At 45.9% G+C, this 24087-nt stretch overlaps 1 protein-coding gene across 1 annotated transcript in view; it reads right to left on the bottom strand.

Annotated features, from left to right (window-relative positions):
* Window positions 1-24087, bottom strand: part of LOC147678995 (uncharacterized) — a 746514-nt gene that overhangs the window by 428025 nt on the left and 294402 nt on the right. The window contains exon 2 of the mRNA XM_086944704.1: window positions 676-1410. Within this exon, the coding sequence (XP_086800830.1) occupies window positions 676-1410 (735 nt within the window). The remainder of the gene's footprint in view (window positions 1-675; window positions 1411-24087) is intronic.

The raw sequence follows: 24087 nt of genomic DNA, 5'->3' as shown, positions 1-24087 counted from the left end.
AAAGTGTACGTTTACCTTTGTGAATGACGGCCTTAGATCTTGGGTGCGATGTACGTCGACTCCTTTCTCCATCTTGAGCCCGTGCCAAAACCATTTTGCTCCCAGTTATTTTAATGCCTTAGGGTTAATTTTTTGACAATCTTGGCAGGCGTCGACGCCATGATTCGACCCAATGCACCAAAAACAAATTTAATAAGTGTCAGTAAACAACATCTGACCATCGCAATGTTTGCAAGACTTGAAACTTGATTTTCTAGGTGGTGACATTGTCGATGGAAAATTGCACGAGTGGAAAAAGGAAACTAAACTCAGTGCCCCGTGGAGCCGCTTAATGGCTCCAGTGATGTCATGCAGTGCGGCATGCAGAGCCATGTTGAAGCCAGCGCTCTCTACCAGAGTGGAAGATCTATCAGAAAGTTTCCATTCCAAGCTGGCACATGGGATATTCAAAAGGTGAGGAATCTGCAGGCTGATATAACCATCAGAATAATCTGTACAATAATAGACCTAAAATTCTGAAAGCAAGGCTATTGAGTGAATTTAGGGCTGCTGCAGAGGTCACAATTTGTGTACAGTATGACAAAGACAGTTGCAGAAATCAAACAGAAATTAAATGATCACCTTATACTGTGGTCAAGGAAAAAGTGAGGTAAGGAGAGTAAGGACTGCAAATACCTTTCTACACGTTGGCAGAGTCGAGTCTTGTAGTGGGGCCTCTTCCCAAAAGCCTTCTGGTGGCTGGTCCTCTTGGCTGCATAGAGACCCGTCAATACTGCTGGATGACCTTATGACTTCCATATCTAAGCTGTTTACTGCAGAGCAGCTGTGAGACCCCCAGATGCCAGAGTTAGCACTGAAGGAGGATATGCCTTTGGGTTTAGAGTAAGTAGAGCGAGAGGTCACGCTGCATAGCTGACTGCTCTTTCCAAGGCAGCTGGAGTCCTTTGCTGTGTCAATCCTAGACATAGCCATGTCCCTGGACATGGACCCATGCACTAATCCAGAAACTGCCTTTTCTGCTTCGTCCTGTAGGGAATCTAGGATGTTTTGGTCCTGTAGGAACACTATGAACTCTTTCAGTTGGTGCTCATCACACATTTGAGGCATGTCACTAGAGTGCAGCTTTTGGTAGATGTGCGGCATCTGATCAATGATGAAGGATGTGAACCAGTTTGAGCATTTATTTGGAGACTGAATATCTGATGCTTCGGAGCTGCAGACGGAAGGACGAGAGACATTGAAAGACGATCGAATTGTACTGCCATGCAACTGAGGTGCACAAACAGAAGACTTAAAGGCATTGATAGATGATCTAGGTGTATTTGGGGCCACCTTTTGGAATGTTGAAATTGATGAAAGGGAGGGACACGTCTTGAGACAACTCTTCTTGGTGGCATCCGATTCTGGGGCCTGTAAGAAAAAAGATAAGAGTGCATAAGAATGAAATTAGCTGCAATAGAAGATATGAGGAAAGAGATTTAGAACACTTAAAATGCCCATTCAGTCAGATATGAGTATCTACAAGTTTCTTCATGGTCTACAGACACTGTCTACAGAGGAACAGTGATTCTATCAGGAAATTATTTGTTAGAACCGCCAATCTTTGTACCAAAAAGGTGGCTTATAATGGCAGGTTGACTTTGATAAAGCATTTTGTTGGACTTCGTGGGTGAATAAGTACTTATATATAATGTTGGTGGGGCTTCTGCACAGCACAAAATAGCACAGTCAGAGAGAGCTGAAAGCTAGAGATAAATTTAGCGGGCACATGATATAGAGGGGCTAGGTTGCAGGTCAGCCCCCTCTGTTTTCCAGTCTGATTAGTTGGTTTAAAATCATTAATCTTTTTCAATGTAAATGTTGAGTTCTATGTACAGGATTCAATAATGATAGTTAGTTCATGGTGCTCTCGTTTTTGCAGGTAATGGACTGGGCATGGGGAGAAAGAACACAAGTTACTTACCTGTAAACTGTGGTTCTCCAGTATTGGTGTCTTTCATAGATTCACATGCTTTAATATTCCCAGTCGTCGGAGTGGGAGTCCCACGGTACATAAAATTGTAGTAAAACAATCACATATATAAAAATATGTCATAGTAATATTAAAGTTAATAAAATAGAATTTAATAATAATAATAGAATGCTTGAAAGTACCATAGAACATTATTAACACATAAGGAAGCATTGAGGGAGAATCACTTTACTGGCATATCCATGTCATTATGGTAGTCCAAATTCCAGCCAATCAGGCTGTTGCACCCTCTAGAACCTTCTCCTCAGAAGCTCAGGCCCTCAAATTTTCGTAGCACAGGAGTGACAAAAGAGTGGATGAGGAGAAGAGAGCCTCTGAGGGGAGGAAGGATGGGTCACATGTGAATCTATGAAAGACACCAATACTGGAGAACCACAGTTTACAGGTAAGTAACTTTTGTTCTTCTCCAGTATTGGGGTGTCTTTCATAGATTCACATGCTTGAATAGAATAGCAAGCAACAGCCAATATATCCATAAAAGGTTACAACTGTAAGGCATGAACATATCGCATATTTAAACAAACACTATTAATGGTACACTGATGCGAAAATGCAAAAACCTTTTATGGCAGGAGGAGGGAAGCAACAGAGGCTCACCTTACTTGAAAAAATTCAGAAGCACCGCTTGACCCACAGCAGAGGCTGCGCTGTAATTTACCTCCAGACAGTAGTGCCTTGTGAAACATACGTTTGCTGGACCACTTTGCCACTCAGCAGATCTGATGGAGAGGCACTCAAGCGAATAGGGCAGTGGAGTAGGAAAACTGCCCTTGTCGAGTGGGTCCTCACGGAGTAGCTAAGGGCTTGCCCATCTTTGTATGACGAAAAGAGATAGGTGATGTCAAACAATGGGGCAATGGTTTGTTTGGTCGCTGGATGCACTAAACGCATCCGCTCATACACAAGAAAGGTTGTCTAGCTTGCGAAGGCAGCTGTCCGTTGTATGTAGAATGTAACAAATCGTTCAAAATCTAAAGAATGTAGAGTGCGCTCAGCTGAAGTCTGAGGGTTTGGAAAGAAAGTTTCATAGGATGACTGGTTCATAAAGGTGAAAGTCAGATAGAACCTGTTGTATAAATAATGGATTGGTGCGCAGCACCAGAGAGTCACTTGGAAGTTGAAGTTAAATATATTTGATGGTAAAAGCTTGAATAGGACTCACACGTCGAGAAGACGTGAGAGCGAGTAGGAGGGAAACTTTCCCTGTTAGAAATGTCGAATCCGAAAATGGATTGGTTCAAAAGAAGCTTAGAGAAGCTGGGCTAATACAACGTTGAGGCGCCGAGTAGGCAGGGAACGCCCGATGGATGCACACATCCTGTAGAGGCCCTAAAATAACTTGCGAATAATCCTGGAGGAATAGAGAGACTTGAATCCATCATGGCGAAAACGAGAAGTGCAGCCCGTACTTTCAAGACAAAATGAGAAAAGGGCTGACTTTTGCGTTCGCGAGAAACCTCCCTTCAGTCTGCGGCAATGCACAAGAGAGCAAATTCAGATTGCACAGGTTGAAACCACAAGTTGGAGGCCTGAGGAATGCGGATGGTGAATCCGTCCGTACCTTTACTGTCAGAAGGTGTGGCAGAGGGCGAAGCGTGATAGGTTTGCAGCAAGGTAGTAGGAGGAGACCCATGCACCATGGTCAGCGAGGCCGTCTGAGCACAAAGAGTAGGATGTGACATGGTTAGAACCTAGTTTTCCGCTGGAGACGTGGCGCAAACAGAATCGGCGGAAAAGTAAATGCAAATACTGTTGACGAGCTCATCAAATGCAGTCCCGCACGATCTTTTGTGGGGAAGGCAGATTGCATAGTATAGGCATTTGCGGTTGAGAGGCGTTGCAAATAGACCCAGGTCTGGTTGTCCCCCCAGTCATAAGATGTGGTCCAGGGTCCATTGGTGGAGATCCCACCCGTGGTTGTCCTAGGCGGATCCGCTGAGTGAGTCCCTCATGACGTTCGAGACCCTTGGAACATGTATTGCAGAAATTTCAACGCGATGGTGAATGGCCTATTCGCAAATGGGTTGTGCTTGTTTGGGAGACAGTGATCGCAAACCTCCTTGCTTGTTGAGATAGTGTATAGTGATAGTATTCCTCTCACACTAGGAAGCGGAAGGCTTTCAGAGCCAGGAAACTGGATAACAGCTCCAAGCGGTTAGTGTGGGACGTGCGTTGGAAAGGCATCCATCGGCCTTTGATGGAAAAAACCCTGAAGGTGCGCTCCCTAATCTTCCGGAGAGGCATCGTTGGTAACGATGAGCGGTGGAGCGTCCGAGGAAGGAGCGTCTGCTGCGACACTGGGAGTGTGGGCCAACCAGCCCAGCGGTGTCCTCAGTCGAAAGGCAATTAATGTTGTTGAATGAGCCAGATAGCTGTCGCCACTGCTTGGCTAGCTCCTCTAGCATTTCCTCATGTGTAATCTGCAGTTGGGAACCAACTGGATGCAGGTGGAGGCTGTGGCCAGGATTGACTTTGAGGATCTACTGAAACGGACCTTTTTTTTGTACGTAGAAGAACCACCATGTGGGAGATGCAGGCCTGTTGTTCGTGTGAGACAAACACCTTTGCTAGGCTTGTATTGATTGATGCTCGAGAAATGTTTATATCGGAGCTAGGACTAGCTGGGACTTATCTTGTTTTTTTTTTTTAAATTAGGTTTTAAACAGTGACTGACAAGTCTGGGTGTGCTGGACTGCCTGTTGATAAGAGCGAGCCCTTATGATACAGTCGTCTAAGTAATGATACATTTGTATGCCTTGCAGACGGAGACAGGCTGCCACTGGTGCCGGGATCCACATAAAGACACGCGGAGTGGACCGAAGTCCAAAGGTAGGACCTTGAATTGAAAAGGTTTGTACCTATTGTAAAGTGTAGCCAGTTCCTGTGCTATGGAAGGATTGGCACATGAAAATAGACATCCTGGAAGTCAAGTGTATTTATAAAGTCATTCTGGAAGTAGTACTTCAGGACCTTCCGGAGGTACAACATTTGAAAAGTTTGCGCAAAGATCAAAAATCAGGCACCTCCTTCCTGACTTGCTTGTTGATGAGGAACTGAGAGTAAACCCTAACTCTGTTGTTGGAGATTCGGAACCAATCCGACGTGCCCTGTGTGTAACAAAATAGACACTTGTGCAAACGACTCGCGTAAATGAGGACGTAGGGGTCCCCCTTTGAAGGTGTAGCAAGAGGGAATTTGCCAAATTCTAGAGCGTGCCCTTTCGACACAACTATTAGAACCCCCAACAGACAAATGGCATCGTTGACCAAATGGAATAAAAGAGAGAGAGAAATTCCACCGTCAGCCTTTTTGGAATGGATTAAGGGTGGGATCTAAGGCAAGTCGTCGTTTCCTGGAAGAAGTACCTCCTGTATGCGAGTTGGAGTCGAATAATGCAGTTGGTTCTGATTGTAGGAGTGATACTGGGTGGAGCTCCGTAGAAAAGAGGATGTGAAGCTGCAACCTCGGGCACCACGAAAAGGCTGCTTTCTGTACTGGAGAGAACCGGAGGCGCGGGTAGTGTCTGCAGTGTCTGCTCAACCAGTTGGCCAAAGAGGGATTACCCATAAAAGGTACGTTCATTAATTTAGTCTGAACCTCTGGGCGAAAAAAACGAGCGTTCTGCCAACCTTGTCTATGCAATACTGCCGCTGCTGCGAGCTGTCTAAAAACTTGGAGACGCAATGTGCACTGCACGGTTTATTGTTTCTGATGCACTGCTTCCATTCTTCTGCAGGATCCTTGAAGCGTCAACCGAGGAGGATTCAGGAAGAAGGGCCACCTGCGCCAACATGCCAGACTACCTCAGGCAGCCATACCTGCCCAAAATGGCTAAAGAGTTGCCTGCCGAAACTGTGGGTGCAGCCATTGTCAGGTTGTAGTTGAGAGACAAGACAAGCAGGTGAATTGTCTGGCGTTTTAAATTTGTGTTAGAGGCGTGAAAGAACCGCCAGCGCAGATCTTGGGCTCAGGAAGAGGCAAAGACCTCTTATCAAATAAAAGGCATCAGAGGAACTGAACAAACTTGTGTCTGTAGTTAATTGTAAAATCAAAGAGAAAAATAGTCTGCTTCTTTCCTCGTGACGAGGGTAAGATGAAAGCGAGCCGTCGTTCTCTGGAGAAGGAGGTTTATTCCTCCACTATCCACCGGAGAGTAATGTAATGGAGATTTAGGTGTAAGAGAGGGTATTATTTCACCATGGAACAGGACATGGCAGCCTCGTCGTCAGAAAAACATAATTCTGGTCTTAAGGAACCAGAGGCTGAGAGTCTGGCAAGGTTTTTTGCCAGTCCAAGAAATTATAGCGTTGAGTAAGGAGCCATCACACCATCACATTGATATGGCGGAAAAACAGTGTACGACTAATAAATAGGCTACACAAGCACTGTGCATATAACCAACTGGCAACTAGGTTAACCGTAGACGAATCCAACCATTGACTGGGTCAACCGTCGATGAGGACAACCGTAAACGAGGCCATCTGCGTCAACACAACTAACGGGCGACAATGCCAACCCTCGACGAAGCCAACCGTCGACGAAGCTTTCCGGTGTCAACAAAGTCCATTGTTGGACAAAGTTGATGAACTAATTGCTGAAGTGTAATGTCTACGGAGCTGACCGTCGACGAGGCCACCGTCGACGAGCCCACTATCGACGCAACTCTGTCGTCAACGAAGTCAATCGTTGACGAAGCCAATGATCGACGAAGTTTACCGTCGACGAGCTACCGCCGACAAGCCCACTGTCGACGGAGCTGACTGTCGCCAATGGGCCAACCGTCGACGAGGACAACCGTAGACGGGCCAACCGTCGACGAGCCTTATCGTCGACGAGCCTTATCGTCGACGAGGCATACCATCGACGAGGCTTATTTCACTGTCGCCGATGGAGCCGTCGCCTACGAGCCCGTCGACGGACTGGCACCTTTCTAAGTGTAAAAGTGGCATTAAGAGTCTGAAAATGCCAGAGAGCAGGTCCCGTAGGCGTGGAGGCCAGCAGTCTCCGTGGGGGAACAATATCCAGAGGATCCTACTTCATCCTTGGAGGCCAAGAAGAAGGAATCCCAGTTCCACACCCACGCTTAGAGAGGACTTAACATGCCCAGAACAAACACTCACCATATCAGAGATAGGGGTGACAGTAGGTCTACAACTCCTGTAGCCACAGACGGAGACGGGCCTCTCCGCTCTCAAAGGTCCTTAGAGAAAAGGGTTCTACAGAACCTGCGACTCCTCACCTGAAGTTCAGAAAAAAGACTGGACTTTCGGGAGGGTCCTTAGAAAAAGGACGAAGCTGAGTTGAAAATAAAGACTACTTTGCAGAAAAGTAAAAACACTTGCAGATTGTAGAAATTTTGAAGAAAAAACTGAGCAGAGCTCAGGGAGACTCACCTCACACGACGTGCAGTAGAAAATCTGAGGGCCTGAGCTTCTGAGGAGAAGGTTCTCGAGGGTGCGACAGCCTGATTGGCAGGAATTTGGACTACCATAACGACATGGATATGCCAGTAAAGTGATTCTCCCTCAATGCTTCCTTATGTGTTAATAATGTTCTATGGTACTTTCAAGCATTCTATTATTATTATTAAATTCTATTTTTTTATTATTATTATTATTAATATTATTATTACTATGACATATATTTTTATATATGTGATTTTTTTACTACTATTTTATGTATCGTGGGACTCCCACTCCGACGACGGGGAATATTCAAGCATGTGAATCTATGAAAGACACCCTAATACTGGAGAAAGGTGATTTTCCCAGACGCACACTTTTAGACAAGAGGTAACGCTAGGAATAACACCATAGTCTCTTGGTTCAACTGTCACCAATTTACCCAATAGAACTTCAGAAACTCCATGTTAGTGGCTACGTCAGACAGATAGGATAGAAATACATATCATAAAGATGTAGCCTGGGATGGATTGTGTAGCACAATGATTAGATCACATAGTAAAGTTCATTTAACTAGGGAGGTGTACCTATAGCCTTCTCAACCGTCCACAGATTCAGATGGGGGTCTTGTTACATCTCTGTACATGTGTGACATATACAATTGCTCATATAATATATATATATATATATATATATATATATATATATATATATATATATATATATATCACTGCCAACTCCTCCTGAAGAAAGAGCGAAGACCACACCTGGGGACATTGTTGGAGGCATTTATTTTCCACAGATCACAGGCGAATGCATTTCGGCACTTCTTTAGCCTTCCTCAGCGCCACAAGCGATTGGGAACCCTCCATCTTGCGCTGCAGAGTTGTACTGCTGTTTTCTGTAGCCCAGTGGCTCAGGCTCCGCCCAAGATGTGATTCTCCCCACCTATAGCACAGTCCGGGTGTAGTCCAGAACTGCAAGTACCAGCATGCAAAGCCTTGCATGCAGGAATCGGTGGAGCGGAATTTCGACCCAGTGGTCGGATGGCGAAGCAGGATTGCGCAGATGGGGTCCAATCTGCCTTGTAGTGGTAAGTAAATGTCTCCTTGTGCCCCAGAACCGCTTCAACCCCAATGCTCAAGTTCAATACTTCGCGGGGGTAATCATCACCGTGTATGTCACCCACTGCCAGGACAATGTCCTCACCACCGCTCTTTCTCTCATTGTGCACCGAGGCGGGCCCAGGCAGAATCCAATACCTTGGAGGTTACTTTGCCGAAGCGTTGTCACAGAATGTCCGGGCCACTTTGGTGAAGCGGGAGTCTTCGTAATGCGCCTCTGACACGCGCATAAAATATCACTGCCAACTCCTCCTGAAGAAAGAGCGAAGACCACACCTGGGGACATTGTTGGAGGCATTTATTTTCCACAGATCACAGGCGAATGCATTTCGGCACTTCTTTAGCCTTCCTCAGCGCCACAAGCGATTGGGAACCCTCCATCTTGCGCTGCAGAGTTGTACTGCTGTTTTCTGTAGCCCAGTGGCTCAGGCTCCGCCCAAGATGTGATTCTCCCCACCTGTAGCACAGTCCGGGTGTAGTCCAGAACTGCAAGTACCAGCATGCAAAGCCTTGCATGCAGGAATCGGTGGAGCGGAATTTCGACCCAGTGGTCGGATGGCGAAGCAGGATTGCGCAGATGGGGTCCAATCTGCCTTGTAGTGGTAAGTAAATGTCTCCTTGTGCCCCAGAACCGCTTCAACCCCAATGCTCAAGTTCAATACTTCGCGGGGGTAATCATCACCGTGTATGTCACCCACTGCCAGGACAATGTCCTCACAACCGCTCTTTCTCTCATTGTGCACCGAGGCGGGCCCAGGCAGAATCCAATACCTTGGAGGTTACTTTGCCGAAGCGTTGTCACAGAATGTCCGGGCCACTTTGGTGAAGCGGGAGTCTTCGTAATGCGCCTCTGACACGCGCATAAAATATCACTGCCAACTCCTCCTGAAGAAAGAGCGAAGACCACACCTGGGGACATTGTTGGAGGCATTTATTTTCCACAGATCACAGGCGAATGCATTTCGGCACTTCTTTAGCCTTCCTCAGCGCCACAAGCGATTGGGAACCCTCCATCTTGCGCTGCAGAGTTGTACTGCTGTTTTCTGTAGCCCAGTGGCTCAGGCTCCGCCCAAGATGTGATTCTCCCCACCTGTAGCACAGTCCGGGTGTAGTCCAGAACTGCAAGTACCAGCATGCAAAGCCTTGCATGCAGGAATCGGTGGAGCGGAATTTCGACCCAGTGGTCGGATGGCGAAGCAGGATTGCGCAGATGGGGTCCAATCTGCCTTGTAGTGGTAAGTAAATGTCTCCTTGTGCCCCAGAACCGCTTCAACCCCAATGCTCAAGTTCAATACTTCGCGGGGGTAATCATCACCGTGTATGTCACCCACTGCCAGGACAATGTCCTCACAACCGCTCTTTCTCTCATTGTGCACCGAGGCGGGCCCAGGCAGAATCCAATACCTTGGAGGTTACTTTGCCGAAGCGTTGTCACAGAATATCCGGGCCACTTTGGTGAAGCGGGAGTCTTCGTAATGCGCCTCTGACACGCGCATAAAATATCACTGCCAACTCCTCCTGAAGAAAGAGCGAAGACCACACCTGGGGACATTGTTGGAGGCATTTATTTTCCACAGATCACAGGCGAATGCATTTCGGCACTTCTTTAGCCTTCCTCAGCGCCACAAGCGATTGGGAACCCTCCATCTTGCGCTGCAGAGTTGTACTGCTGTTTTCTGTAGCCCAGTGGCTCAGGCTCCGCCCAAGATGTGATTCTCCCCACCTGTAGCACAGTCCGGGTGTAGTCCAGAACTGCAAGTACCAGCATGCAAAGCCTTGCATGCAGGAATCGGTGGAGCGGAATTTCGACCCAGTGGTCGGATGGCGAAGCAGGATTGCGCAGATGGGGTCCAATCTGCCTTGTAGTGGTAAGTAAATGTGGGCGCTTCACTTAGAGAGCAACTCTTGTTTGGATGTTATGTGGCCCGCTCCGGTCACGAAGCAGCCCCCCTGTGGACGATACAGGTCCGGGTGTTCTACTTTGATGAATGCCCGTGAGGAACAACGTTGCCTGTCTTCTCGGCGGAAGTAAAGCAATACATGTGGCGTCATGAGGTGCAAGCAACCCGAAGGGATAATACTGTGGAAGGTAAAAAGACTGCTGCCTGACCCACTACGGGATTATATTTACTCCCACACTACAACATCCACAATGCTACTTGACAGCACGCCCAGAGGGCGGGACTTTGCATCACCTTTAAATACGAAAATGTGAGGCAGCTGAATCTTACCTCCTGAGTCTGCCATGAGGAAGGGAGAAAACTGTCTCCAGAAACGCGTCGGCATTTAGACTCTATGAAAACTTGTCTGCATCTGCGCGCTGCACGCATTGCTGCCACTGAAGATAATAAAGGGCGATATGGAAAAAACGTTGCGTGGGCGCTTCACTTAGAGAGCAACTCTTGTTTAGATATATATATATATATATATATATATACCACAGCTTTGACGAAAATCTGCCTGCGCCTCTTTTCCATGGCGGGCCTCGACGGGGTTTCGTCCCACCCCCGTAAATCCAAGAAAACGCTGTCTCTTTTCCTTACAAGACAACAAGTCGAGGCCCAATTTGCTTTTTAAGTGAATTTATTTAGGCAACAACACCCTGCCTTTTGTTGCCTAAATAAATTCACTTAAAAAGCAAATTGGGCCTCGACTTGTTGTCTTGTGAGGAAAAGAGACAGCGTTTTCTTGGATATATATATATATATATATATACACACACACACACACACACACACATATATATATATATATATATATATATATATATATAGTCACGCACTAGTATGTAATTAGTGTGCATAATTACGAAATATGAATTAGCCCTATGCCTGTGGTAAATATTTGATTTACCGTCTTAATTTCTTTGCAGGTAAGTACTAAAACAAGAATAACTCACTCGGAAAGAAAGAGGCAGAGTCCGTGGTGTTAGAGTTCTTAGGGATTTTATTCCTTAAAAAGGAATGGTCATGGTACCAGATCGGATATCGGGTTCCTGCCACCACAGGGGTGCAGGAAGGGATAGAGCCATATTTTATTGACAATACATAGCTTATATACTTAAATCATATTATAGAAACCAATACAGTAGGCGTAACAGCTGAGAGAAACAAGATAAGAGCACACACGTGGTAGTGATACGTAATTAGAAGGCGTGAACTAGGCGTGAACATAAAGGTGTGTGCTAGAAACGTCACATGTAAGTGTCATAAGTGGGTGGCAACAAAAGCAGAATCTTGCAATGTCAGCAGAAATCTGAGGCCTGGATGCGCGCGCAGCTGCATGACGTGTGCATGACGTGTGACTGGAGGGTGCAGGGGACTTGACATTTGCACTTAGCGGAAAGAGACAGAAGTCTGGCATGTCAGATCAACTTGTACCACTATCATATCTGATATCTGATGTTTAGGAACCATATTATCTAGAAGAGAAAGGTCTCTGGGGCAGAAGCTATTCTATACGGACTGTGAGTGCGTGTATAAGCGTCTAAGTGTCTACATGAGATGCGAGGGGGGCATGGGCCTACCATGGTAACAGAGGCTATGAATTACTTGTACGGAGACAGTGAGGCCGGGCCCTTTGCTCTGCAGCTGGGGGAATGTTTACTTAAACTAGTAGGTAGGAATGCATTTTCGAGGAGAGGAATAGATAATGCGAAGGTTGAATTTGGTCTTGGCAGGCAGCAGGCTGAGCTAAGCGCCGTGGGCCGCGCAGGGAGTAAGGCAGAGGTCACGGGTACAGAGGCAGCCCAGGCTGAGGCGTTCGGAGTCAGAAGGCAGAAAAAGGCTCGATGGCAGAATTCGGGGCCTACTTCGCCAGAGCTGAAAAACGTGTAAAGTACACCACAAAAAGACGTTGGCATAGCATACTTAGGAACTGAATATTCAACCCGTTCATGGCGGGTCTGAAAGAGGACATGTTAACGTTGGACGCAAATGTATTTGCGTCTTCATAGCTGGCACAGGAGGGAAGTTACATGCACTTTAAACTCGTACATGGAGACGGTGGGGTACACGTTAGGGAACATTTCTTGACCATAAAATTTATATTTCCTCATTCCCTCCTTGTTCCCTGCGGACCCTTCATGATATATCGATCCTCATGAATCGATCAGTCTGTTCTTGTAACACCATTTGTTCTTCTTTCTTCTTTTTGCGTTTTGAGTGAAAACTGGAATGTGCAATGCATGATGTGGCACACAGTCCACAAATCGCTGGCCCACATTGTAGGCACAGGCAGCAACTGAATACTATGACAAGGGCAATGCCTAGGAAGGATAGGATCTTCCATCCCCAAGCAGTCAACGTTGTCCAGAACCAACCAGACCAAGTCCAGGTGCCTGGATTCTGATGTACCAAACTTGCAATTTTATGAAGACGTGTAATAGCTTGATATACCGTTGGCGCGTTTTCTGGAATGAAAACACAGCAACTTGACCCGATGACCTTACAAGCTCCGCCTCTGTCTGCCAGGATGACGTCAATAACGAGACGGTTTTGAAGAACAACAACCCGCATGGCGGACTGCTCCTCTGTTAAGTTGCCTAGAGCGGAGGCAGTTTCATTCACTACTGCTTCGAGTGTTCTAGTTAATCTTCGTATTAGTTTACTGTTTTGGACGGGGCCTGTGAAGAAAAAGAATCCTTTATTGAAATCTGTGTATTGCTCCCATGCCGTTTCAGTGTAGTCGACAATCGGGAGATCTCTTCTGAGTCTACTCTTTACTAGATTTGTATTTCTGTGATAATCAGGAGGGGCTAGGAAAACAGGTGGCAGAAGAAAGGCAATATAACAGGTACCATCCCAATCTGGAGGTAAGCGTATGTATGCGGTATGGCCACAAACAAAATAGGAATGACGAGTAGCTCTAAAGGAAGACTTGCCATGATCACTGAATTCGACCACGGTAGTACATTTACTATGACCTAAGTGTACTGAACCCTTCTTTCTGACACATAAGTCACCTGTGACTGGTAATACTGACATAGCAGGGAGAACTGGTGCAGCTTCGGATTCAACAGTAAGAATCATGAGGTTAATTGTATAATTACCTAATCCATATACTTCATTTTCTAGATCAGTTCCTGTCCTAATGGGAAGTCCCTTCTTGTCAGGGTAGCAGACGTTGAGCAGAACTAGGTTCAGGTTTCCCCAAATCCAATTCCCCTCGAAAACAGCAATATCAGAGTCTAAAGAATTAATTAATCTAAACCATGCACCACAGGAGCCATTGTGAGTGAACGGGTACGGGAAGAGAGGCAGAACTCCCTTATATTTCTGATAGGGAGGGAGTCGGCCACATATCCAACAGTTTGTAGCATTGTTAGTCTGATGGGAGTGATGTAACATACTAATGAATGTGTTGTTGCGCAGCGCAAGCCTGTAGGAGAGTTCATGAGGCGGTAATTCACTAAAAGAATGTTCGGCAGTTACATTGTAAGCAGATTGTTCACGCTTGAAGATAGGGTAGTATATTGGCAGTAGTATACTAGCAACAATAATCAAAAGACTTAGAAAAAACATAACCAATAATGTCACTATACAGTGACTGCGGAGTGATTTACAGTATGTACGTTTCTTGAGTTGTCTCTCTCTCTCTCTATCTCGATCTAGGGGATACATGTCAGAAACTATTTAACCGATTCACCTAGGGGAGGACTTAAACAATTAAACTGTCTGACTTGCTAGATCGAAGTTTTGTTCGATACTCCTCTTGGGGAGTTTTCTCTCGCTTAGGAATTTTACAGTCACTAGATTCAAGGCAGTCCTTTGAGGGGGTGGACGAGTCAGTTTCTGGCAGCAGTTCGTTGCATTTTTTAATATGACTCGTGTGGATCCACCCCTTTCGGCCTTCCACCTTGATCGCGGTCCTCGTGGTAAGAAGGACGATCTTCGGCTCTTTCCAGCGGGGCTCCAGCGGACTTTTCCTGTCGAAGTTGCGAATCAACACCGCATCGCCGGGACGGACATCATGTGGCTTTACATCAGTGTTGTCGGGAAAAGCTGCAGCAACCTGTGAATGACATGATTGGAGTGCAGACATCAAGGAGGCAAGGTAATCTGTCAGTATATTACAATCAACATCGGTGATTTTCTTAGGCATGGGCGTCCCCCACATATTCGGTGGTCTGCCAAAGACCACTTCATACGGGGATAGCCCTGATCTCGAATGGGGGACCATTCTCATGTAGAACAGTGCAACGGGTAGGGCGACTATCCAGTCGACCCCTTTCTCTTTACAGATCTTTGCAAGGCGGGTTTTCAATGTCTGGTTATGCCTTTCTACAAGGCCAGCGGCCTCGGGATGTCGGACACAATGGAATCTCCACTGATATCCTAGCAGAAGGGAAACCTGTTTCATGAGCTCGGATGAGAATGGTTGTCCGTTATCTGAGTACACGATACCAGGCAAGCCGTACCGTGGGAAGAATTCTCGGACCAGCTGCCTGGCAGTGGTCGGGGCAGTGTAATCTGGGACTGGATATGCTTCGGTCCAACGGGAAAGTGCACAAACAACTACGAGGACGTACTTAAATCCTCGACAACGGTCCATCTGGATATAATCCATCTGGAGGACTTCAAAAGGGTGATCGGGAGGATGAAATCCACCTTGCTCTACAGGGACGCTTTTACCTGGATTGAACTGACAACAGATCATGCAAGTACGCACTTTCTGTTTTGCTGCTGCTCGTAAGTGTTTGTTGTACCGGAGATTCTGTAAACTGTCTAACATAGCTTTTTCTCCTAGGTGTGCTGGACTATGTGCTGTATTTATTATGACTTGAACCATAGAGTCAGGGAGAAACCATGTATATTTTCCCTTCGTCATCCATCCTTGATCTGTCTGAATCCCTCCTAGTTCAGTCCATTTCTTGATTTCATCTGGTGTGGCATGTGCCTGAATATCGATTACATCTAGTGTGGGATCCCTAATTGACGTACACTGTGTCGGTACTATTGTCTTTGTCACATCAGTTGTCTGGGTGTGAGTCAATGCTGTATGTTTTGCTGTTTGGTCTGCCAGGTCATTACCCTGGGAAACAGAATCTGTAACTTTAGTATGTGCTTTACACTTCATGATGGATATGCCTGAAGGCAGATGTATTGCGTCTAACAGGGCTTGAATGAGGGAACCGTGTTGGATCTTGGCACCGTGAGAGGTCAAAAACCCTCGTTCTTGCCATAACACTCCGAAGTCGTGTACGACTCCGAAAGCATAACGGGAATCTGTGTATATGTTAACGTTTCTGTTCTTGGCTAGTATGCAGGCTCGGGTCAGAGCGATGAGCTCCGCCGCTTGAGCAGACAGTGTGTCAATACGATGTGTTTCTTCAACTTCAGTTTCAGTGGTCACTGCATACGCGGCCACTAACTCTCCTGTACTTGTTCTCATACATGAACCGTCCACGTAAAGTGTCAGGTCTGGATTTGTCAGTGGAACATCTGTTAAGTCTCGTCGGGGCTTTGTTACTGCATTAATGATCTCTATACAATCATGCGGGGCTGGATCTGTCATAATAGAGGGTAACAATGTTGCGGGGTTTAGAATGCTACAGCGTCTGATTTCTATGTGTGGCTGGAATAGCGTCAATTCATAACCTGTCAGTCGTGCTATAGTTAAGTGTTGAGTCTGGGTTCTGTTTAGAAGGACCTCTACAGAATGTGGAACTTGTACTGTCAATGGATGTCCTAATACAATTGAGTCGCTCTGTCTGATTGCTAAGGCTGTCGCTGCAACTGACTTTAAGCACGCAGGGAGTGCCTGGGCTACTGAATCCAATGTACTTGAAAAATAAGCGCAAGGCTTATGTGAACCTGCCTGGTCTTGAGTGAGGACAGACAACGCTGTACCATCACGTTCTGTAACAAAAAGTGTAAACGGTTTGCTGTAACATGGTGTCGCTAGAACTGGTGCTTGACATAAAGCTTTCTTTAATTCCTCAAAAGCCTGTGTATGTTCCTGAGTCCAAGGGAGGGCAGTCGAAGTCGCTGCCTCCTGTGTTGTCAACTGAATGAGTGGCTTAGCTAGAAATGCATACTGAGGAATCCATTGTCTGCAGTACGAGGTGAGGCCTATAAAGGCCCGCACTTCCTTTTGTGTCTGGGGTTGTGGCATATTTACAATTAACTGAAGGCGATCAGGAGTGAGCTGTCTCCCCACTTTGGACAGCAAGTGACCCAAGTACACAACTTGCTGAACACAGAATTGTAGCTTCGAAGGAGACACCTTGTGTCCCTTGTCGGCCAGAAAATGTAAAACTGTCAGTGATGCTTGTTCACATTCGGACTCACTTCGTGCAGTGATCAGCAGATCATCGACGTATTGCAGTAAGGCAGTGTTAACTGGCATTTGGATACAGTCAAGTTGTCTTTTCAGTGCTTGGCTATAGATGCTGGGGCTTTCTGTGAATCCTTGAGGTGCGCGTGAAAATTTGAAACTTCGTCCATTTAAACTGAATCCGAAGAGATATTGGCTCTCTGGATCAATGGGCACACTGAAGAAGGCGTTCTTGAGGTCAATTACAGTAAAGAACGCTGCTTCTGAATCAATGGCAGTCAATAAGGATGAAATATCGGGAACCACAGGGTACTGTGGAACAATGCATTTATTCAGTTCTCGTAAATCAATCACCAGCCGATATACCGGCGGCGCATTGGGATCAGTACGTTTAAGAATCGGAATGATAGGGGAATTACAGATATTGGAGTCGGTCTCTACGACCACTCCTTGGGCAATGAGCTCTTCAATGATTTCCAGTAAAGCCACTACAGCATCGGGTGGTAACTTGTATTGTCTGATTCGGGGTAAAACAACACCTGGCTTGAGTGTAACACGATATGGTGTAATGTGCATGCAGCCTACATCGGTTGGGCCTTGTGCCCACAGGTGTTCTGGTACATTTTTCAATCTGACATCAAACTCTCGTAATACATAGTGACCCTTGAAGTCTCGCAGGAAAAGTCTAACTCCTTCCGGAGAGCAGCATATCACAGCTCCTAGAGCCTTCAGTGTTTTGATACCTAACAAGTTTTCTGGACATGATTTCGTGAGTAACAAGTCTGTAACACGTGATAATGGACCTACCGCTAAGGGGACAGGTTCTGACACTTCATTTACAATAGGCTGTCCTGAAAAACCAAGGGAAACATTCTGTGAGCCTGAGAGGGGTGCCCCTGGGACTTCATCATGGCTGATTGTGGTGCGGCTTGCCCCTGTGTCAATTAAAAACTTTCTGTCTTTTCCCAACACTTGACTGTGTACATAAGGACCCTCTTGATCTACAGGAATCTCAATAAGAGGCAAGCCAACCTCCCTCTCTAGGCTGTTTCATGTGTATCGCTGATAATCGGGGTAATCTGATTGGGCGTACTGGCACATCTGCCGTGAAACTTGCTGTGTCGCGGCAATCGGCTGTGGCGCCGCTGCGGCCTGTCCTGTATGTGATGAAGCATGCATCGGTTGTGAATTCTGTGAAGTCTGTTGTTGGCCCTGGTCTTGTCTAGGCGGATGCGGTCTTTCTTTAGTTTTACCTGTTGCTATATTGTGTTTCAGGACTGGACATTCATGTACGTAGTGACCTGGCTGTTTGCAATAGTTGCATGTCCCTTTAACGGGAGCTGCTGAATTATTTGTCTGTGTCCCACCCTTTTTCTGACTGTCAGCCGGGGCTGTCTGGGCAACTAGTATTTTCATTTTCGTGTCTTTCATACGTCTTTGTTCATGTTCCTGTTCTTCTCTAATTCTGTTCTGATGATATTGTAACATTTGTAACATCTGGGATGGCGTATTTGCTTGCCATGTGCTTTCGACTTTACATACTCGATTCTTAACTTGCGTTAGGGAATTCTCTACTAATTTACTTACAAAAAGGTGTGGGTATGACTCGCTACTTGGTTTCAGGCCACTATTAATAATAAAACATTTCTCGAATCTTGAATAGAAGTCACTAGTATCTTCATCGTGTTTCTGTTTACAGGCTGAGATTGCATCCCAGTCTTCCTTTTTAGTTGTCAATAATCTTGGCAAGACCTGTACTATCAAACCTGGTAGTGCTTTAGCTTTTTCCCCAAGGCCTAGCCCTGGAGTACGAATCCTTTCCTCGTCTTCTATTTCAGTCCATATAATCTTTTTCTCTCCCACCTCCCATTCTCTTTCCTTGAGCTTCTCGTAGATGCCGGTAGGCAACAGAACCTTTAACAATTTCATAATATCAGTATAGGTGTAATCTCCCATGAGTAACATATCCTTAAGTTCTCTGTGAAAACCTGCGGGGTCTTTATCATGACAGGGTACTAGTTTCTTCATCTCCAATAATTCTAACTTGGTCAGAGGTGTGTATACATACACACGTTTCAGAGTATTATCGGTACCCATGACTGGGTGTACTTCTCGTAATGGGTTCTGCCTTTCAATGCCATGAAGACGCTCCATATGATACATTTTTCTTTCTGGGGGCGGAGCGGGAACATATTGTGGGCCTAAGAAAGTGTTATATCTGTGCCGTTGTTCTAGAATTATTTGAATTAACTTGGTACTTAGGCCTCTCCATCTATCCATAAGTAGTGCTTCTAATGTATCAGGTAAAGGACCTGGGTCTGAATGTTGATTTCTGTATAACGTGAGGAGGTGCTGAATCATGTATATACCTGCTAATTTCTGTTCGTCTGGGGAAAGGTTCAGAAGTGTATGTGCTACTGTGTCATCATTGTATATGTTAGGATTGTCAGCCCATAGTACTGCTGACCGGGCTAGTTCTTGTTCATCCATAGAATTGAGTACATGGTACCCCATTCGTTCTCGAAGCATTTTATCAGTGTCTTGAAACAGATATTCAGGAGAATTCGGTTTTGATATGCCAGAGAGAAAAACTCTCTTGCTTTCTGGGTGAATGCCTTTCCTAAGGTAAGTTCCTTTACCTACATACGCTATCATGTCTGTAGTTTTTTCTGGTTCTTCAGGTCCTTCCTCCTCCTGGGAGGAGCCATTTTCTTTTTCTTTTTCGTGTATTTCTATTACTGTTTTTCTTATTTTCTTGTACATGCTAGCTATGCAATTCTGTTTATCATGCTTTCCTTCGGCTATATTTTGACCCCACTTGTTTAGGGCTTCCATTTCATCCTGGTCTGTCTCTGGCCTGTCTCGGTCTCTTATTAAGCAATTTATGAAAAAACGTAGTATATATGCTTGAGTGTCAACTTTCTGATGTGCCAGGGCCTCCTTAATACTTTCAGGATTTTCCCCAGTCTGGACAAAATGATATATTCTATCTAGGTGATCAGGCATATCTGGGAATAGCACTAGATAATCTGTGGCTTGTCGCAAACGTAGTGATGCTATCAACATTCTGTCGTCTTTACCGGGTACTGGGTCATATCTGCAAACTGGGAGCTGTTCTTTGAGTATGTCAAGACGGGGTGATTGGAGCATAGGGTGCTTCTGCATGTCCCTAAGGTGTAATCTGTGTGTTGCTGGTGGGGTCTGGTAACCCCCGGTTGCACCTCCTGGGGCGGAGGCTTGGGCATTATCCCTCTGTGGAGTCTGTGTATGTACTTGAACTTGTCTCTTAGTAGGATCAGGCAACAATGGATTTGGTATCTTGACCTGAGGTGGGGGAAGTGGTGGGGGTGGAGGAGCAGGCTGTCGAACGGGGGAACTCTGTTGCGGTAATGGTGGAATATGGTCTGGAGGCGGGTTGCCGCCTCCATCACCGTCCCCGTCAGTAGGCGGGGCGCGTGAATTGGTGTAAGCGGGCGCTACATCATCTAGATATGAAGCCAGGAATATGTCTTTAGTAGTCCTGTGGTTTACTTTAGTTGGAACCAATGGTGGTGGCAGATTTTTCGGTATTTCTGAATTGGCTTCAGGCGAACCCTCGGCCACTAAGTACATGCCATTTACAAGATTGTTTCGTGCACGGTCTACTTGTTCGGCTTTTACTCGGATCCCTTCATTAACTAATTCGTTTTCTCGGACTCTATCCGGCGCTTCTCTAAGTCTATCTTCTCTTCGGAGTTCTTTTTCAGCTCGTTTATGTGATTCTTTACGCCATAACTCTATGGCATCTTTCTGTGATTGTCTGGCTTTCTTTCTCCATAATGCTTCTTCTACTTTCAGGATGCACTCGGCATCCCATGTTCCTATAGCGGGCCATCTGTGTCTTTCTTCTAGGTGCTTAGTATAATCGGCCCATAAATCTAGATACAGGATGGCGTCTATGCCATGCTTGTGGTACATGTAATTCCCAGGCGTGTCCCTAGGGGGGATAGGAATTTCTTCCTCTAGTATCCCTTTCCTAGTTCCTATCTGCTTTAACTTATTGAAAAACGGCATCTTGTCTACTTAATACTGGATACTCAATCCTTGCTACTGAACTCTGAACACAATTAGTTACACAAAAACACAATAATGCACATTAAACAATCACTCATACCACAACATTAATCACATAAAAAAACAGTTTGAACATATATCTCTACCCTCGGAATCAGATGTACTGCTAAACAGCACAGATACACTGTCGAAGACAGTGCATGAACTCGAATAACTGATATACTGCTAAACAGTACAGATACACTGTCTAAAACAGTGCAGACCGCGTTTGTGTACCCAAACCCGTCTTTACCGGATACATAATAATGCACCCGTCTAGATACGTCCCAGCAATGGTACTCACCGGGAAGCACGGAAACAGAAGGCCTCGGAAAACTCGACTGGACTGGACCGGACTCGACTCGACTCGTGGATACTTCGGAAACTGGTGGGCCTCTTGACACCTCGGACCTTGCTTCTTTCGGCTAGGCTCTGGTCGGGATCCTCCGCACTCCTCACCGCCTCGTCTGGGTGCTGATCGCAGTCTCCGTCACCTCCGTGGGCCAGAGGGAGATACAGGAAATCCTGCGGGTACGCGTAGTTCCGTCTTGACTGATGGCAGGGGGCAAAGCTTGCAACGCACCAACCGGCGCGTGAGGTGGGGGAGGGGTCCCTATTCGGGCGCCAGAATAATGTGGTAAATATTTGATTTACCGTCTTAATTTCTATGCAGGTAAGTACTAAAACAAGAATAACTCACTCGGAAAGAAAGAGGCAGAGTCCGTGGTGTTAGAGTTCTTAGGGATTTTATTCCTTAAAAAGGAATGGTCATGGTACCAGATCGGATATCGGGTTCCTGCCACCACAGGGGTGCAGGAAGGGATAGAGCCATATTTTATTGACAATACATAGCTTATATACTTAAATCATATTATAGAAACCAATACAGTAGGCGTAACAGCTGAGAGAAACAAGATAAGAGCACACACGTGGTAGTGATACGTAATTAGAAGGCGTGAACTAGGCGTGAACATAAAGGTGTGTGCTAGAAACGTCACATGTAAGTGTCATAAGTGGGTGGCAACAAAAGCAGAATCTTGCAATGTCAGCAGAAATCTGAAGCCTGGATGCGCGCGCAGCTGCATGACGTGTGCATGACGTGTGACTGGAGGGTGCAGGGGACTTGACATTTGCACTTAGCGGAAAGAGACAGAAGTCTGGCATGTCAGATCAACTTGTACCACTATCATATCTGATATCTGATGTTTAGGAACCATATTATCTAGAAGAGAAAGGTCTCTGTGGCAGAAGCTATTCTATACGGACTGTGAGTGCGTGTATAAGCGTCTAAGTGTCTACATGAGATGCGAGGGGGGCATGGGCCTACCATGGTAACAGAGGCTATGAATTACTTGTACGGAGACAGTGAGGCCGGGCCCTTTGCTCTGCAGCTGGGGGAATGTTTACTTAAACTAGTAGGTAGGAATGCATTTTCGAGGAGCGGAATAGATAATGCGAAGGTTGAATTTGGTCTTGGCAGGCAGCAGGCTGAGCTAAGCGCCGTGGGCCGCGCAGGGAGTAAGGCAGAGGTCACGGGTACAGAGGCAGCCCAGGCTGAGGCGTTCGGAGTCAGAAGGCAGAAAAAGGCTCGATGGCAGAATTCGGGGCCTACTTCGCCAGAGCTGAAAAACGTGTAAAGTACACCACAAAAAGACGTTGGCATAGCATACTTAGGAACTGAATATTCAACCCGTTCATGGCGGGTCTGAAAGAGGACATGTTAACGTTGGACGCAAATGTACTTGCGTCTTCATAGCTGGCACAGGAGGGAAGTTACATGCACTTTAAACTCGTACATGGAGACGGTGGGGTACACGTTAGGGAACATTTCTTGACCATAAAATTCATATTTCCTCATGCCTATGAATTTAGTACATTCCAAATGATAACAATGCAGTACCTTAACAGGGTTCAATGCATTTTCAAATGTCAATAAGGTGGTGTTTTACTTACTGTTTAATATCCTTGTATATTTGAAGGTGGATAATGTAGAATGAGGTTTTAAGACTTCAGATGTCAGTATATTTTTTAAATATTTGTAAAGCTGGAGGGCTGGCAATAGGGTTAACTATACAAGACTCACAGAGGCTACTCCATGACCCCGGCTCAATTGCTCAAAACTCTGCCATTTAGAGACACATCCATTCTCTAAAAAGCAGGGCAATGTCACTGTGCAACTCAGACATCCTGCAAAAGCCACCCAAATTAAGCTAATTAAAAAAACTCCTGAGAAGTCTGTCAAACTTGTGAGTTCATTATAACGGCGAAGAAAGTTTTGAGATTGGTGGGGCATGGCTGACTAGCATAGATCACTTTACTCTCCTTGGAGATATGAGGAGTGAGAGTCGATGTGAGAGCAAGCAGGTGAGAAGTCCTGTCCTATGTGATAAAGACCTGAAGTGCGATGAGAATAAAAGCCCTGGTGGGCAAACCTCCCCACTGGAACACACAGGGCATGGAGCAGACAGAGGGTATAGAGAGATGGCAGCTGCCTAAAGACTGGCAAGTGGCCTCAGGTTATCTAAACAGCAAATAATTGAGAACAGTTGGCAAGAGGGAAGAGACTGCTGCTTGAAACACCTCACTCATCACTGCAGCAACATGGAAAGCCGCAGAGAACACCTCTAGCAGGGCCCGAACTGCTCCATACCAGCAAGTAGTGAGGCAGGTCCAGCAGGCACTATCAATAGAGAGCCACACAAATTAAGAGTACACAACAATAGCAGGAGGACCCTTGCGAATGGATGATAACAAACATCTCACATGTCCTAATGGGGGAAAATAGAGATGAGGAGGACCATGTCAAAATAAATAAAGGCATAAATCACCCTAATAAAGGGTGGACAAATATTAATCACCACTTCGAAACAAGAGGAAAGGACTTACACACCTCTATCAGGGTTTGTGCTCAGGTGCAAGGGGTAGCAATTTTTCTTGAGACATTCTAGGGATTTTCCTGGAGATAGTTAGCCCCAGGATAATCAATGATTGTGCAGCACGATGATACCAGAAGTATAAAATATAAGATTGTGAATCAATCTGAACATCTCAGGCGAGGATTGTATCACCTTCTCTATTGTATAAGGCTATCTCCTTTGTATTAGGCTCCAAAAAGACTCTGGATAGCAATGTTTTGAAATACCCACCCAAGAAAAGGTTT

The sequence above is a fragment of the Lissotriton vulgaris genome, chromosome 11 (genome assembly GCF_964263255.1).
Source record: "Lissotriton vulgaris chromosome 11, aLisVul1.2, whole genome shotgun sequence".
NCBI lineage: Eukaryota > Metazoa > Chordata > Amphibia > Caudata > Salamandridae > Lissotriton > Lissotriton vulgaris.
The sequence above is the reverse complement of the archived record's forward strand: the minus strand, read 5'-3'. Positions and strand labels throughout refer to the sequence as shown.